At 41.3% G+C, this 17,618-nt stretch overlaps 1 protein-coding gene across 3 annotated transcripts in view; it reads right to left on the bottom strand.

Moving 5' to 3' along the window:
• The window catches only part of PSTPIP2 (proline-serine-threonine phosphatase interacting protein 2), an 83,251-nt gene that overhangs the window by 6,293 nt on the left and 59,340 nt on the right, over positions 1-17,618 (bottom strand). For 2 of the 3 annotated variants that reach the window (XM_079942755.1, XM_079942754.1), the window contains 6 exons: positions 14,780-14,886; positions 9,998-10,060; positions 4,221-4,319; positions 3,594-3,639; positions 2,710-2,789; positions 345-443 (listed from right to left, as the gene is read on the bottom strand). In XM_079942755.1, the coding sequence (XP_079798881.1) occupies positions 345-443; positions 2,710-2,789; positions 3,594-3,639; positions 4,221-4,319; positions 9,998-10,060; positions 14,780-14,886 (494 nt within the window). Of the gene's footprint in view, positions 1-344; positions 444-2,709; positions 2,790-3,593; positions 3,640-4,220; positions 4,320-9,997; positions 10,061-14,779; positions 14,887-16,307; positions 16,343-17,618 lie in introns of all 3 variants that reach the window. The other variant, XM_079942753.1, reaches the window with a different exon arrangement.

The raw sequence follows: 17,618 nt of genomic DNA, 5'->3' as shown, positions 1-17,618 counted from the left end.
TGCTGTCCTGGAGTGACCTCATTTCAGACCGGAGCAGTCTCTGGGACTCACATTCATTTTGTGACATCTCTGTTTTCCATAAATTAAACTGCATTTGGGTCTCCCTTCTCTGCTCTCCTGCTCTGACCCTTTATTTCTTAGAGAGAAAGTCATAGTGGTAAAGTGAAACAAGAGTCAGGCAGGTTAGGTGTTTATCTGGGTCCATACTCACCGTGTGGACTTGGGCCAGTCACTGTACCTACCTGGGCCTCAAATGAGGGGGGTGAACTAATAAATGTTTATGGTTCCTTCCACTCTAATGAATCTAATATGCAAAGCATCCTCCGTGGATGCCTCTGACTTACGTTATCGCTTGTGACACATTGTTGTGACAGCTGATTCATGTGTAACCACAGTGCATTCCGAAAGAAGTTTATTCGTTCACATTCTTGAGTCTCAAACACCTACAGAAACAAAACTACACGTACATATGCAGAGAAAGGGGCCATTTGTCTAGACTGGCTATGACTTAAGAAACAATTTCAACCTTGAATTATCTGTAAGCTTATTGTCCCATTTAGCGTACTCCCACCCACCGAGGAAGCTCATAAACTCTTACTCAGGCAAAGAATGCAAATGGATTCTAATAACATATTAACACAAATAGGACTGGATATAGTTCTGAAGGTAAGAGGTGATGATGAACCTAAACGTCAATGTTCTAACCTGAATTCCAGCTCACATTTCCAACTGCCTAATGGGCATCTGTACCTGGGCAGCCTGCCAGAGCCTCCAATTCAGAGTTGCCCTCCTTCTCACCCCCTCCCAGAATGAGTGAATTCAACTGGCAAGACGGTCACAATTGTTGAAGCTAGTTGATGAGTACATGGGGGCCCTTGCACTTGTCTTTTATCCTTGTGTATGTTTGAAATTTCCTTAATAAAAAAGTTGTTTAAAAAGTCACTGCCTGAACAATAGTTTTTGGATATAAGCAAATACAACTTATGGAAAATCAAACTATTCTATAAAGTGGATGCTATAGTATTCAACAGTGGATGTTATATATTAATGTATTTTTTAAAGGTTGACTACAAAACTATTACATTTTAAAGCTTCTTATAATGTAAAACTGTATACATATATAAGAGGAGAGAGAATAGCATAATGAATCCCCATGTACCCATCACCAGCTGAAACACTTATCCACTCACAACTGACTGTTTTACCTATTTCCCTACCAATGCACCTACTCCCTGGAGTATTTTGAAGCAAATACACTATTTCATCTATAAATATTTTATTATTCATATACAGTATATAAGTACTACATACGAATATTACATTATTTTTATTATAGACTATTTCACGTAGACAGAATCATAGAGACTGACATTAGGAAGACCCACATACCAACCACCCAGCTTTGTCAAAACTTTTGGCCATATTTGCTTCAGATTCTGTTAAAGCCTCTGTGTGCTTTCTTCAATCTCTACTATGTTCCTCCTCCCCCAGAGATAACCATTATCCTAAATTTTATCATTCTTATGCAGATTTTGACAATATATATGTATCCATAAGATGTATATGATATTGCTTTGCATGTTTTAAAACCATATAAAAATGCTCTTATTTCAGGCTTTTCCATTAGATTGTGGAATTAAGGAAGTAAAGCAGAAAAGAGTGTTTTAGGAGGGACCCACAGTTTCAGGTGCTAAAGACCGGTCAAATAAAATTAGAAACTGCAAAGGCATGCTGGACCTCACACCAAGGGGACCACTGGTTCCTCTGGGAGAACAGCTGCAGGGGAGCAGACCCCAGACACAGCCACTGGGACAGGCAGGACAATGAGGATGTGCAGGCAATTCCCCCAGGAAGCCTGGCTGTGAAGAGAAGGGAGAAGCAGCAGTGGCAGGCTTGAAAGCTGGAAGGAGCTGAGGTGTGAATGATAATAAAAGTCCACTGTGAAAGGGAGCTGTGTGCAAGGGGGTGGGGAAAGCCAGCTGGAGGATCCTGAGCCCAGTGGTGGCAGAGCAGCCCTTTACCACTATCACAGGAGAAGGGAGGGTGGTAAAGATCAGTAGTTCTCGTGCTTGAATTCACAGCAGAGTCACCTGCAGGACTTATTAACATGGAGACTGCTGCGCCCATGCCCAGGGTTTCTGATTCCAGAGGCCTGGAGTTGGTCTGAGAACCTGCATCTCTGCATCTCTAACAAGATCTGCATCTAACAAGGCAATGATGTTTGTACAGGTCCTGGGACCTCCCTTTGAGAACCACTGGTAAGGAAAATGTGTAGACAGGGTGACAGAAACTTGAGGAAGTTTCCAGGTTGTGTCTTTATTTCCTCTGGGTCATTGTGAGGCATGTGCTGAAAATGAGGGGGGCAATGGTGAAACAAAAGGTGTGAGAATAAAAAACTCTAGCTCAGCTCTCCTGCCATCTGCATTCCTCTGTCACAGAGCAAGTACAGGTGAGGCTCTCGATAGGAAATCAATGAATTAACTGTTAATTGATTCAGCTGCTTCATACCCGTGCGAATCAAACATCAGAGCAAGGCCATGAACAGAGTGGGACAGCATGGTCAGGATCGGGAAGAAGCAGAAAGACAAGGTTTAGGGGAAAGCATTCCAATTCCTTCCACTCTCCACTTAAATTCCAGATTTCTAATTTGCCCTCAAGTAATTCTACAGAAGTAGAGGAAGGAAGACCCGCCCTTCGGGTTCCAGGTACCTCGCAGGCCTTGATGTGTTCGCTCTGCCACTCTTCACGGACCTTATCCAGAGTGTTGATGTGCAGCATGTACGCCTTGTCTGCAATGGAGGGGAGGGGCCTGGGTCTGGAAACTGGATGGGAGGGGGCTCGCAGACCCATGAAAAGTAAGCAAAGGTGGGCATCACGTTCTTTATAAAGAAAAACCAAGCAATTAGCCAGAAATGCTCCAAGGAAGGAAAAGTGAAAGCTGACAAGGAACCTCAGCCAGGGTTTCCTTCCACCTCTTACCATTTTCAGGAAAATTAAACAAACAATGAGGGGTGCAGAAAAGTGAACTACCAAGTTACTTCAGTTTTGGATTCAGAAACTTAAGCAACCACGGTTGTGAGAGGCTTGTCTCCGGCAAGAAACTGTGGCTGGGAATTAGAAGCCTTTGCAAACGCTTGGTTTGGATTTTAGACTTCAGTGATGACAAGGCCTCACGACTTGGTTGTTTCTTTCACAGCAGAGAAGAGTTATCAGGGCTGAAAAGGGGTTTTAAGATAGATGTTCCCAATAAATCGGAGTGAGCACCTGGTCCAAAGCAGCTGCCACTTGACCCCCCCCTCCCCCCCCACCCCCACCCTTCAGTCACCTGTCAGGCGGCAAGACCTAAGGCAGCAATGGCCAGAAACCGCTGCCTCACTTGCTTCCTCCCACTCTCCCAGGTTCCCATATACTCTCCCTTCCCCTCTCTCTTCCTTCCCTGTTTCCCCCTCCGTCCCTTCTCATACCTTGTTAATCCTACGGTAGATGTATACATTCACTATTGTATGGTATATAAAACTGCCTTTCTCAGACAGATTTAGGATAACATAAGCCCCACCACAATCCTCCCCCATCCTTGGGAGCAGACCCGTCACCTGAGTCTTCTACTGCAGTCTTTGAAGTTGCCAGTTTCACAAAAAGCTGTGAGGACAAAACAGAAACAAAAACAAACAAACAAAAAAAGAGGTCAGGAATGCTGGGCTAGGCTTCTAAAGGCAAAACAGATTTTAAAGCAATGACTGAGAAGAGACAAGTTGTAGTTCAAGTCTAACCTATATTTCTCTCATGAGTTAGTCATTCAACTTGCCCTCTAATCTTAACACCATTGGAAAATAGCCATCGAGCATCTTGCCCTACATCTTCCTAAAAACATATCCCTCCCTACCTTCTGATTGCTGATGATCTTATATCCAGATTTTATAAAATTAAATTTATAAAACACCCAAGCAGGAGGCAGCCTAGCTATAAAGAATACATGAGCTGAGTTTTGAAAAAAAGATGAAAACATCAGAACCCCCTCCCCTGTGGCTATGCTCCTCTAGCTCTTCCCCGACCCCCAAAATAGGACAAGGGTTTTTCTGGCTCCGAGGACTCTAATTGCCTGAAGGAGGGTATTGCCAGGAGCTCAGAGTGCAAGTCCATTTTTTATTAAGACTATTAATTGGCTTTAGCTTGATATATGTAAATCTCAGATTTTTCAGGCTGTCTGCTCTCCCAGGTACCTTTTCTTGTTGCTTCGGGTTCGCCACATTGGCACTCCGGTGGACAGCCTGCTCTGCTTCATCTTTGTCTCGGCATTTCTGCTCGTAGTTCTTCTTTGCCTTTGTAGTTATGAGTCAAAAGAGGATCAAAACAGATAAGCAGACGGTGACCCTAGCCCCCCACGCCCAGGAGAGAAGAGGGCTCACTGATTAGGGCTCTGATCACCACTAGACTGGGGGCACTCAGAGGACATGCTCTTTCTTGTCTATCTTTGGAAGGTCTCTCCAGCCCTTTTCCAAATCATGTATGTAGTGGTAACCTGATCAAGGAAGTAACGACTCCTATTTGGCAAAAACAAAGTACATGAGCTTTAAAAATTTACTGAAACAAAAGATGGAATTTGAAATAGGCAAAATCAAACACTTATGTAACTATAGGATGTGAATATGTAATATTCATAACCTCAGAACTTAGATGCAATCACTTGGTCCTGGTAACTATAACTATGTTTCAGTATTCTAACGTGCCTCCTCATAGCATGTGGACAGTGGGGAGGGCATCAATCCCATCATTTCTGTAGCTCAAGGGTAGTCATGTTCCTTCTTGATTTATAGAATTCTGTTTTAGCCAGTTTAAAAGTAGGCCGTGGTCTCTCCTGTGCTACCATTACTATCAGCAGTATGAAAATAGTTCACAAACTACAGTTAGTGAATCAAATAATTTTCTGTTTCAACTCTTGAAGCAAAGACTTAACTTGTTCAAACAAAGCAAAGCTGTGAATCAGTTGGCTAATAAATAAAAATGATACTCCCCCCAAAAAATGCTTGACTAAGAATCAAGACACCTTTGCAGAGATGGTTTGTGCTCATCAAATATCTGACGTGCTTTCCTACATTTCTCAGCATCCCTTGCAGTTCAGTTGGGGTTAACCTTTCAGTAAACAACCTTATAATTCTCTCTGCTACACACACATAGAAACAAAAGTTGATAACTTTTCTTAATTACAAGCACATAAGATATTCATGCAACAATTCTTTTCTTATGCAACAATATCTTATACACACTTCTCTGTATCAAGCATGAAGCCTGCAGCTGAACACTTTTTAAAAAAATTTTTATTGGAGTATTGTTGATTTACAATGTTGTGTTAGTTTCTGCTGTACAGCAAAGTGAATCAGTTATAAATATACATGTATATCCGCTATTTTTTAGATTCTTTTCCCATATAGGTCATTACAGAGTATTGAGTAGAGTTCCCCGTGCCATACAGTAGGTCCTTATTAGTTATCTATTTTATATATAGTAGTATGTGTATGTCAGTCCCAATCTTCCAATTTATCCCTCCCCTCCTCTCCCTGTTGGTAATCATAAGTTTGTTTTCAATATCTGTTAAGTCTGTTTCTGTTTTGTAAATAAGTTCATTTGTGCCCTTTTTTTAGATTCCACATATAAGCAATATCATATATTTGTCTTTCTGTGTCTGACTTACTTCACTCAGTATGACAATCTCTAGGTCCATCCATGTTGCTGCAAATGGCATTATTTAGTTCTTTTTTATGGCTGAGTAATATTCCATTGTATATATGTACCACATCTTTTTTATCCATTCCTCTACTGATGGACATTTGGTTGTTTCCATGTCCTGGCTATTTGTAAATAGTGCTACAATGAGCATTGGGGTGCATGTATCTTTTCAAATTATGGTTTTCTCCAGATATATGCCCAGGAGTGGGATTGCTGGATGATATGGTAGTTCTATTTTTAGTTTTTTAAGGAACCTCCATACATACATTCCCACCAACAGTGTAGGAGGATTCCTTTTTTTCTCCACATCTTCTCCAGCAATTTTTTTTTCTTTTTTTTTTTTTTGGTGGGGGGGTACGCGGGCGTCTCACTGTCATGGCCTCTCCCGTTGTGGAGCACAGGCTCCGGACGCGCAGGCTCAGCGGCCATGGCTCACGGGCCCAGCTGCTCCGCGGCATGTGGGATCTTCCCAGACCGGAGCACGAACTCGTGTCCCCTGCATCGGCAGGCGGGCTCTCAACCACTGCGCCACCAGGGAAGCCTTCTCCAGCATTTATTGTTTGTAGATTTTTTGATGATGGCCATTCTGACTGGTGTGAAGTGATACCTCATTGTAGTTTTGGTTTGCATTTCTCTAATAATTAGTGATGTTGAGCATCTTTTCATGAGCTTTCTGGCCACCTGTATGTCTTCTTCTATTTAGATCTTCTGCCCATTTTATGACTGGGTTGTTTGTTTTTTTTGTTATTGAGCTGTATGAGCTGTTTGGATATTTTGGAGATTAATCCCTTGTTGGTCACTTCATTTGCAAGTATTTTCTCCCATTCTATGGGTTATCTTTTCTTTTTGTTTCTGGTTTCCTTTGCTTTGCTGTAGCTGAACACTTTTAATGGTTGTAAATACACACACATACATATATAAATGCCATAATTTTCTTAACCAACTCTCTACTGGTGGACATTTACCTTATCTCCCATTTTGTATAACATAAAAATACTCCGATTTTTATTTTGGGTAGTGTGAATTTACAGGTCAGATTCCTAGAAGTGTAATTGTTTTCACTAATTCATACTCCTATAAACACGTACGTGAGGGTATATGGCCTCATGCTCTTACCAACACCAAAATAAGACAATGTTTTTAACCTTTTCTAATACTAGAGTTGAGAATGTTGGCATATGCCTTGTTTTATTTGTATTTATTTCATTACTAAGGTGATATGTCATTTCTACTTCATGTCTTTTACCTACTTTTTTTTGGAGCATTCTTCATTTTAATTGATTTTTAAGAGTTCAGTCTATACTAGGAACACTAACTGGTTATAAATTATATAAGTTACTAATATTTTTTCCCATTTGTTATCATGTATAAGATGATATTTTTTTCTTTTGCTCTAAAGCAGTCTTAAATTTTTTTATACTTTTTTTTTTTGACTGCACTGGGTCTTAGTTGCCGCACACATGATTTTTTAGTTGCAGCTTGCGAACTCTTAATTGTGGCCTGAGAACTCTTAGTTGTGGCACGTGGGATCTAGTTCCCTGACCAGGGATCAAACCTGGGCCCCCCTGCACTGGGAGTGCTCAGTCTTAGTCACGGGACCACCAGGGAAGTCCCAAAAAGTCTTAAATTTTAATGTCAGTTATCAATCTTTCTCTTTCGTGCATTGTTTTTTTAATATGACATATTAAGCACTTTTTCTCTGTTGTTACATAGTCCTCATAATAATATTTTTAAAGGTTACACAATTTAATCTTTCTCCATTTTTGTCACTAAATCATGTACATTGTAGTTTTCATTATAGGTAGTGAACACGGTAGTGCATTTTGTTTTTCTTATTTTGGATGATTTCCTAAAGATAGAGTCTTAGATTCTTAGTGTAAGATTGATGGGCTATGATCATATTTATGGCTCTAAAAGCATATCGTAAAATATCGTTTTAAAAGGTTATATGGGCTCCAGAGAAAATGGAGCAGATGTACTCTACCTTATTCCTCCACACAAGTATAACTAAAACCCCTGGACAGTCTACATAAAACAAACATAAGATTCTGAAAGGTGGAGAGAAGAAGGCAGATTAGCTGATGTCCTTGATCTCAGAGAGAAACCTAGAAGTGAGTGCCCTGGGTTTTCTTTGGGCCTCTTATATCACAGAATGAATGCCAAAGCAGCAGACAACCAAGAAATGCCAGTGGACATAAACAAATAAAAAAAGCCCCAATGAAAACCTCCCCTCTCTAGCCAAAAGACCAGACAGAGAAAGATAAATATTATATGATATCCCTTACATGCGGAATCTAAAAAGAAATGATACAAATGAACTTATTTACAAAACAGAAACAGACTCACAGACTTAGAGAATGAATTTATGGTTACCGGGGGGAAGGATAGTTAGGGAGTTTGGGATCAACATGAACACACTGCTATATTTAAAATGGATAACTGGGACTTCCCTGGTGGTCCAGGGGGTAAGACTCCTCGCTCCCAATGCAGGGGGCCTGGGTTCAATCCCTGGTTGGGGAACTAGATCCCACATGCATGCTGCAACTAAGAGTCCACATGCCACAACTAAAGATCCCGCATGCTGCAATGAAGATTCCACGTGCTGCAACCAAGACCTGGCGCAGCCTAAATAAATAAATATTTTTTAAGAAAATAAAATGGATAACCAACAAGGACCTACTGTAGAGCACAGGGAACTCTGCTCAATGTTATGTGGCAGCCTGGATGGGAGGGGAGCTTGGGGAAGAATGGATACATGTATATGTATGGCTGAGTCCCTTTGCTGTACACCTGAAACTATCCCAACATTGTTAATTGGCTATACTCCAATATAAAATAAAAAGTTTAAGAAAAAGAAAGAAAGAATAGCTGAAAACTTTCCAAATTTGGCAAAAGATATAAACCTACAGATTCCAGAAGCTGATCAAACCCCTAACAAGATAAAGCCAAAGAAATCCATGACAAGACACAGAGGTGAACTTCTGAGAACTAAAAAAAGAAAATATCATATCTTAAAGCAGAAATGACACCTTATCCATAAGAGAAAATCAGTTTGAATTACAGCAGCTTTCTTATCCGAAACTATGGAGGCCACGAGGAAGTGGCACAACATTTTTCAAGTACTGAAAGAAAAGAACTGTCAACACACAATCCTATACCCAGTGAAGATATCCTTTAAGAATGAAGAGGAAATCACTAAAGGAAAACTAAGAGTAGTTATCACTAGCAGACCTACCCTGAAGAATGGCTAAAGAAGTTCTCCAAGCAAAAGAAAATTATAAAAGAAGAAACCTTAGAACAGCACAAGAAAAAACACACACCAAGCAAAAAATCCGTAAATACAATAGTCTTCCTTTCTCTTCTGAGTTTTCTAAATTACTTTTGACAGTTGAAGGAAAAATTTTAACACTGTTATGGCTCTAAATGTAGGTAGAGGAAATAGGAAAATTATATTTCAATAAGGCTTTCTCTTTAATTGTGAGAGAGCTTTCCCCAGATTGCTCAAAACATAAAAGTTCTGGGAGTAATCATATATCAACCAACACCATTTCTGCATTACACTGACATCATTCCCTATTTATCAATCGCTTTTCAGGTGCTCTGCATCAAAGAATAAAAAATGCAGAACAGACTGCATACGCCATCAACATTGGTGACATTTTCTTTTTTGACAAAGTTACCAGATATGATGTCATAGTCATAGAATATCATGATGATACTTCTGTACAAAGATGGAGTCACAGATGTTCCAGTAACAAAGTTTCATTTTTAAGAGATTCATGAAAAGCTAGAGTAAGGTCCCCAGCAACTTCTCTTAGTTCTATCTTGTTAAGCATTTTTAAAATAAATTACTTAAAGTAAAGGAGGCTTTTACTATTTGCAGATATCTTAAAACTCAATAAAAATAGGTAAGAAATCAAGATTCAAAACAGTCTTAACAGGGAAGAAGATTCAAAACAGTCTTAACAGGGAAGAAGCTCAAACCCAACAAGATAAAAGACATCATAAAGTATACATGTCCTGGTCTGAAATATTTAAGTTGACTTGCTATACCTTCCCAGGTTGCCAGAAAGATAACATCATTGTATTTCTTCTGTCTGATTTCATCCTCAACCTTTCCAAGGCCTTAAATAGAAAGTCAAACCACCAAAGGCTGTTTTCCCTAAAACACCTCACTAATGTTATTTTCAGGAATATGTTGATACATAGCACAGGATATCAGAAAATATCACCATTACAAAAAAAAAAAAAAAGGCAACATAGTGAGACTCACATCCATGGTTTTCTTGAATTGTAAGCTCTTTTGTTTATGGGCAGCATCCATTATAAGCTCCGTCTGTGCAGAGAGAACAGGCACTATTAATAATCAAAACCAATTGTTAACACCAGCTTATCTTGAGGGCTCAGTGTTCAACGTGGCTTATCTCAATTAGTCCTCACACAACCCAGAGGGTAGATGTGCTATTTATTATTACTCCCATTTCACAAGTAAGGAGACTGCAGCACAGAAAAGCTGAACAATTTGCCCACCTTTGAGCCTGGGTGGCCACTAGCCACTATTGAGAATCACTGATCATCTTAGAGTATCCTCATCAGTAAATCTGGAATCAAGGAACTTAGATTTTAAAACTTTGTTAAAGCACCATTTATATTTTAAAAGGGGTCTTTATTCTGTAAGCCTATGTCAGCACAGTTAAAGACTCAGAAACATTCACTTCTGTGGCATCTGTCAATGGCACGTCCTTCACCAGCAAGGAGCCCAAGCAGTATGAAGGGAAGAAATGCTTGCGGGACAGCTAAAAGAAGCTGTTCCCCTACTCTTTACCCCATCTAATCCAGGAAAGGTAAGCTACTCTTCAAGTTCACTTGGGAGCAACTTCTTTGTTGTGGCTGTGATGTTAATACTTTTATTAGTCAAAATAATGGAGCTAATAATAAAAATGTAGCTCTCAGACATAATAGTAGCTCCCATTTATTAAGCACTATTACGTGCTAAGTAACTTTCATGCATCACAACAACTGTGAGCACTCATCCCCATTTTCTTGACAGTAAACTGAGATGGATTAACTCACCCAAGGTAAGACTCTCAACAAGTAGCAGAGTTGGGATTTGGGCACAGCCAGACTCCTGTGCCCTTGTTCCTAATCATTATCCAAAACTATCATTATCCTTATGATAGCTCTTTAAAACCAAAAGGCCAAGAAATGCAATAATTCAAAATGAGCTATGGCATTGCTCTTATACAAAACTATATAATCCAAAATAATGTTGAAAATGATATCAAAAGATTTCTCTTTCTTCTGGAAAACTAAGATTTTGTCTGTTACCATAGCACACAAACATGGATGGATTTTCAAGATATCTGGATGGAAGGTTTGGGATGGTCTCACTTCAAATATGAACTATGTGGAATACACGAAACTCCCTTGGGGGAGCCCCAAGGGCCCCTCAGGGAACAGAACAGCCATCTTCCAGCCCAGATGAAATTGAGGGACCAGGAGGTAGCTAATGGTCCCAAGGAGGCTCCAAGGACATGAGAACAGACAGGGCTCCAACGTGACCCGACAGGGAAAGACTCATGGGCAGCTTCCTGCCATCAAAGACAGGGAGCTGTGTGGCTCACGTGAGCATCTATGTGCCTCTGCCAGGAGGGGCAGGGTTTATTCATAATAATAAACCCTGATTTTCCCAGGCTCCACAGAGCAGATCAATTAGCAACGTCGGTCCATCCGTGGTCCTTTCTACTCCGAATATACACACTGCCATTCTTCCTGTTTGGGAGCTGCTATTAATTTATAGTTTATGGCCCAAGCCAGGCCTCCTTATCTCCAAGTTCTACGTAACACCTGCTTCAAGCACCTCTCGCGTGTCTACAAAGTTCTACTTCACACCATTCTTCTCTCTGCCTTCAAAGATTCCTGGCACTTGTATGTCGGCAGGATCTTAGAAAGCAGCAGTCCAGCTCTCATCTGACAGGTATGATCCCCAGGGCCCATGAGGTGATATTGCTCAAGGCCACTCAGTGACACCCAGTCCAGCTCTGTCTGCTATACCACCTTGATTTAAGTCTCCTCATGTCCATACTCACTTGTAAGGTGGTCTATTCATGGTGACCCCAGAAAGTCACAAGTTCTCTTTCAGGACTCCTTTTTTTTGACCGCACCATGCAGTACGTGGGATCTTAGTTTCCCAACCAGGGATCAAACCCGTGTCCCCTGCAGTGGAAGTGCAAAGTCTTAACCACTGGACTGCCAGGGAGGTCCCCTCTTTCAGAACTCCTTGGGGGAGTTTTCCTTCTAGGACTCATTCTTTCTGCTTAGACCAACTCCAGTAGAAATTTGATTATGTTTTGTTATCAATAACACAAAATAGTGCAAAAACACAATCCTCTATGCTATCAAGTGGGGAGAAGCAAGAGGGAGGGGAAAAGGAAGAAGAGATTTATAAATGACCCAAGTGACCCTGCAGTAAATTACTGACAGAGCTGCTGAGTGGTCTGTTTGTCTACATACATTCAGACTGTACTCTGAAAACTGGAAGTGAAAACCTGCGTGACCAAAGAGGTTGCCTTTGGAGACTGCTCTCGACACAGGCAGAACATTCTGCTGTGATCGTCCCTATCTTAATATGGGCACCAAAGGAGAGGATGACTGACCACATGCTGCCTTTGTCAGGCTTAGGACGTTCTGGGCTGGGAAGGAACTCCAGCACCTAAAAAGTCAAGCCTCCTGAGAGTGGCTCCGAAGATCCCTCTCTGCCTGCCAACCTCCAGGGGTGAGAGACTCCTCTCTCTCTGCCCTCACCCACACTGCCTTTCACTCTGCTGGCTTTAGCTTCAAGGTCGCTGCCTCCAGAAGGCCTCCCCAGACCTATAAATTAGGTTAAGTGTCCCCACTTCATGTTCAGCTGGCACCTTCACTTCCCTACCTTTTAAGGCTCATCACACTTTGTCATGATTATTGTCACGTCAGTCTCTCTAGCCATGCTCTATGCTGTGTGGGAGAGATGGCCATGGCCGCATTGGTTACCACCCTCAGAAAACAGTAGTTCTGTAAGTGAGTTCACCAAAACTTCTACCAGCCATTCCATCTGTACCTCCCCCGTCCCAGTTTGCTAAAAGAAACTAACTGATGGATTTCCTGGAAATGGCTTAATTTCCAAGAATTGAGAGACCAGCGCATGCAGGGTTTGACCAGTGAAAATGAGAAGTTAACACTAACACATTTTCTGCAAAAGTTTGCTTTTTTTTAAAAAAAAGGTATCAATACAAAAGTGGAACAACCCAGAGTTCATTGCGACACAAGTAATTACAAATTTATTAATGAACTTCGGACTCTGCAAAGAAAGCTCAGAAGGTATTTTCCTGCTCTTGAGAGCACACAATATAGGGAATTTGGGTGACAGTGGTGGAAGGAGCCCAGGCGCCTCTGTTGCTTAAGAGAATTCAGAACAGTTCTTCTAGCTGTGAGAACTTGGTCTTTGTAACCTGCTAGGAAGGGAAGTTTCAGAAGCCTTGCAAAATTAACAAAACTCTCCCTGAAATAACTAAGGCAACCGAGGGCACTTAATAATGTGAGGAAATGACCCTCTTCTCCTCTTAGGGGAAATCATGTGTGCAGAGACTCTGGTTGTCTAAGGCATTTTGCTTCTGAAAAATTGTAAATCCTTTGGAGAGGCAGGCAGGGCTGGCAATGTCAGCCAAAAAGAGTTTGACCGTCCAGTAGATGGGTGTAATATACATATTATTTTTGCTCTGAAAAGTACTTTAGGTCAGATGCACCCCCTCAAACCTCATACATGAAGCTTGAGTTTGTGTGAAAACACCTGACATGATGTTCCTTAACTGTTGGTTTCTACCCTTCCTTCCTATAAGAGGTATAGCAGTTAAGAGCGGCTCATGAAATGACAATATATGTAAGGCAGTCAGGCTCTTAAGATAGTGCCACCCACTCTGAATGCCAAGTGGCCACCAAGGAAGCTGGAATTAGACTCTGATTTAGAACCACAGGCAAAGTTGCTGAGATTGAGGTAGGGGTAGAGCCAGCTGTTTACTGAATACACACTGCAGACTTCCAGACACTAAAGGGCCAAGATGAAGAAAGATGTCCAAAAAGTCCATGCAGAGCTGTATGGAGAGACCTGGGTGGGAATGTTTGGATGCCAAATAGGGAAGAGCTTATCCCCCATGTGAAGTTCATTCCAACCCTGGAGACCAGTCCAGAGGTTGGCAGTCCAGAGGTTAAGACTCTGTGCTTCTGGTGTGGCCAACAAATTTAAATAATTAATTAATTAAATGTAAAAGTTCTGGAAGGGCCCTATCTGGCTGCCAGGCCAACCTGAATGTACAAGTCTTTAAGGAACAAAACAGAAGGAAGTCAGAACAGTGGTCTAGTCTAAGGAACACTTTAATATAAATCTGGACTTCTTTTCTTGATGCCTATAACTTCCCAAATGTTTACCAGTTTTATTAACTCTTGTTCACTCCCATCTCCTTCCATATAATTGGCCAGATTAAACCCTATAAATGAAAAAGAGCCTGTAAACATCTGCTTTGAGGCCAAAAAGACTTGAATTTCCCAGGGCCTCAGTTTCCCTATTTGTAAAATAGGGTGGTTGGACGACATTATGGTCTCCAGGGAGAACATGGGTCCCCTCTACTTCTTATCCTCCCCTTACTGCCTTGTCCAGGAGGAGGAGTGTCGTCTGAGAACCTACCACCTTGGTAGCACATGCTAGACCCTTATGAAGACAGAGGGGTTCCCCCTTCCAGTCATAGTTTAAACAGTGGCAGCAGATATAAAAAGAAGAGGAAAGCAGGCTGGATCCCTGACTCTTACAGCAATTAAAAAAGAACTGCCCTAACGTGCAAATGGGCACAGAGGCATCACCATCTAGACTGAGTGCCCGTATGGTTCCCAGTAAATAATCTCATAGGTTAAAAGAAGAGTGTGGGTGCTTGAGGGTAGGAAATGGGTCAAGGAGTTTAATGAACAAACAAGCCTGGAATTTTCTGCTGGAAGAATGGCAACATCTTAACACATACGTAAACCCAACCTTTTTTCGCTGTAACTTTTGCTTTTCCCTGAATTCTTCCATCTTCCTGGCCTCTTCTCTTAGAGTCTGTGCAAGCTGAATGTGACTTTGTGCCACACTGTCTATTTCTGCAAAAAGAATTAAAAAAAAAAAAAAGATCTACACATGTCTGATTTCAAACCAAAGAAACTATACAAAAAGTTTAAATACATACAAAACGCTAGGGCAAGTGGTAAAGTTAACCTGCTTCACTTGGTCACCAACATTTATTGAGCCCCTCCATGTGCCCAGCATTGCCCTGGCCACCAAGACCGAGCTGGCAAACCTTTAGCTTAGCTTCCTACCACTAACTGCTACTAACCTAGTGCATATGCCCAGGGCCAGGGAGAAGCTCATGGAGCTTGCACGCTAGCACACATTACTAAACCCATTACAATTTCAAATTCGATCCTATTTCTCATTACATGACTCTGAGGTTCTTTCCATCTCTAAAATCTCATGAGCCCATAAGAAATTTATCTCTGGATAGAAAGATTATTGGTGTTTTCCCCTTTATTTTCTTTGTAATAAGCACGGCTTACTTTTTTAATAGAAAAACCGAAATGCTTACCTTTCTTGTTCTAAGAAAACAAACTGAAGATGGCATTAAAGCTAGAAAGACTGACAGATCTGACCTAAGAAAAAATTTTAAACTTGCGTGTGTGTCAAATAACCTTGAACAAGGTTAGAAGGTACATGACAAACTGGAAAAAATATTTGCAATTTATGTAACAAAGGGCTTTCACAAATCAAAATAAATATATATACTCCAGTATTTTTTAAATGGTTAAAAAACATGAAATTTTTAAAAAGATTGGCCAAATAGCCAGTAAACATTTGAAAATGTATTCAGCCTTAAAACTACTGAAAAAACACAAAGCTTTAAAACCCTGAAAACTATCACTTTTTACCTTTCAGTTTGGCAAAATTTTTAAAGTGTAAAAATTCTTGGTATTGGCAAGCATGGGGAAAAACAGCATTGTTGGTGGGGAAAAAATCAGTATCACCTTTCTGGAGGAAATGTGGCATTTTGTAGAATAAAAATATTTTAAATGTAAGAGTGAGACAGATCTGCATGAACTGAAACGGAAAGATGTCTAGAACCACTCAACTAGCTACAGAAACATGTTAAGCACATACTGTGCCACATTAAAGCCCTTAGCTTGGAAGCATGAAGAACAGAAGGACTTAAAGTCTTAAATTCTGAGTAACAGGCCCAGGGAATACTAGAACTGGACAGGACCCCTGGAAGATCAGTGCCAGGGCCTCACCCTGAGTTTGCAGTGTGAGAACCACTGCCCTACGTAAGTCAAATGTACATCATAACGTGCAAGTGTGGACCGTTCTCCAGCTCATTTCAACTCTGAAGGGCTATTCCTCACCTTAGGAGTTGCTCTGATTTTTTTTTTTTTCACCCAGTATGAGATTGCTGTTCAAATTAAAACGCACCTTTGACGACAGACACAGAGCTTGCCAAAGACAGCAAATACATTTTTAAAGAATCACTTACGTAGCTTGAAGACGTCAAGGGCCCGCTTCAGGGTGCTTAAAAAAAAAGCACATTTATAATTTCGGTTCTGGAAATTGGCTGTATAACCTTATTATAATGCCATTGTGTGTTTCTCCCAGCCCACATCTTAACTGATAGCCTACGGTCTGATCTTTGCCTGGGAGCTTGAGAAGACACCAAAAGATCAAGACTTCTTCAGTCCAGTTTCCTCTCTCTTACCCTTTCAGTCCCAGGCACAAGCATCATAAATGCTTCACTGTCTACCTGGGTGGAGCCAGATGCCAAAATTCTTTATGCTTCATTTCTCCCAACAATAATATGGGAGTTATGGTCCCTTTCTCATAAGAATACCAGTCATTCTTTAAAGTATGGTAATTAGAAATATGAATACATAAAGGAAGGATTCAAACTGTGGCTCCTGATCACCTCCTTTTTCATCCATTCTTCAATCAACACATACTTACTGCACATAAACTATGGGCCAAGGCATTGCAATAGATGTTGGTGATTCAACAGTACAAGACAGATATTGTCCCAGACTTAAGAGTCTTAACAGAGGAGACAGACATTAAACACATCGATTTAGTGTTCCACCACTGATGAACAAACTACCACAAATTTAGCAGCTTAAAACAAGACACATTTCTTACCTCACAGTTTCTGTGGAGAAGACCAAACTCATTTTTCATACCTTCTCTCCGTCTCCCTGCGCCTTTCCCTCATAACCCATGGCTCCTCCTCCCTTATAGCTCGCCCTTGCCCATGGTTTTAGTTCACCCCCATCCTACACTTCCTTAGTAAGCCTCCTTTTAGGGCTTCCCTGGTGGTGCAGTGGTTGAGAGTCCGCCTGCCAATGCAGGGGGCACAGGTTCGTGCCCCGGTCCGGGAAGACCCCACATGCCGCGGAGTGGCTGGGCCCGAGAGCCATGACCGCTGAGCCTGCGCGTCTGGAGCCTGTGCTCCGCAACGGGATAGGCCACAACAGTGAGAGGCTCACTTATCACACACAAAAAAAAAAATTTAAAAAAAAAAGCCTCCTTTTAAGGTGAAGTGGCCCTGGGGATTTTCTTGCTCACTGCCGCTTTCATGGAAGCATATCTCACTGGGCTCACTCCAGCCACTCAAGAAGGAATGGGACTTAGTGAAGTCATGGTCCCCCAGCCCCCAGCCACAACAGCATGGGATCATGGATCATATTCTATATGTATATATGTAGGTGGAAAGTTCTGCTATTTTGCAAACTAATAACACTTGTATCTTCCAGCTGGCCCCTTCTTTTAGCTACACCTCATTTTTCTCACTCTGTTTATT

This window comes from Stenella coeruleoalba (genome assembly GCF_951394435.1).
Source record: "Stenella coeruleoalba genome assembly, chromosome: 14".
NCBI classification, from domain to species: domain Eukaryota; kingdom Metazoa; phylum Chordata; class Mammalia; order Artiodactyla; family Delphinidae; genus Stenella; species Stenella coeruleoalba.
The sequence above is the reverse complement of the archived record's forward strand: the minus strand, read 5'-3'. Positions and strand labels throughout refer to the sequence as shown.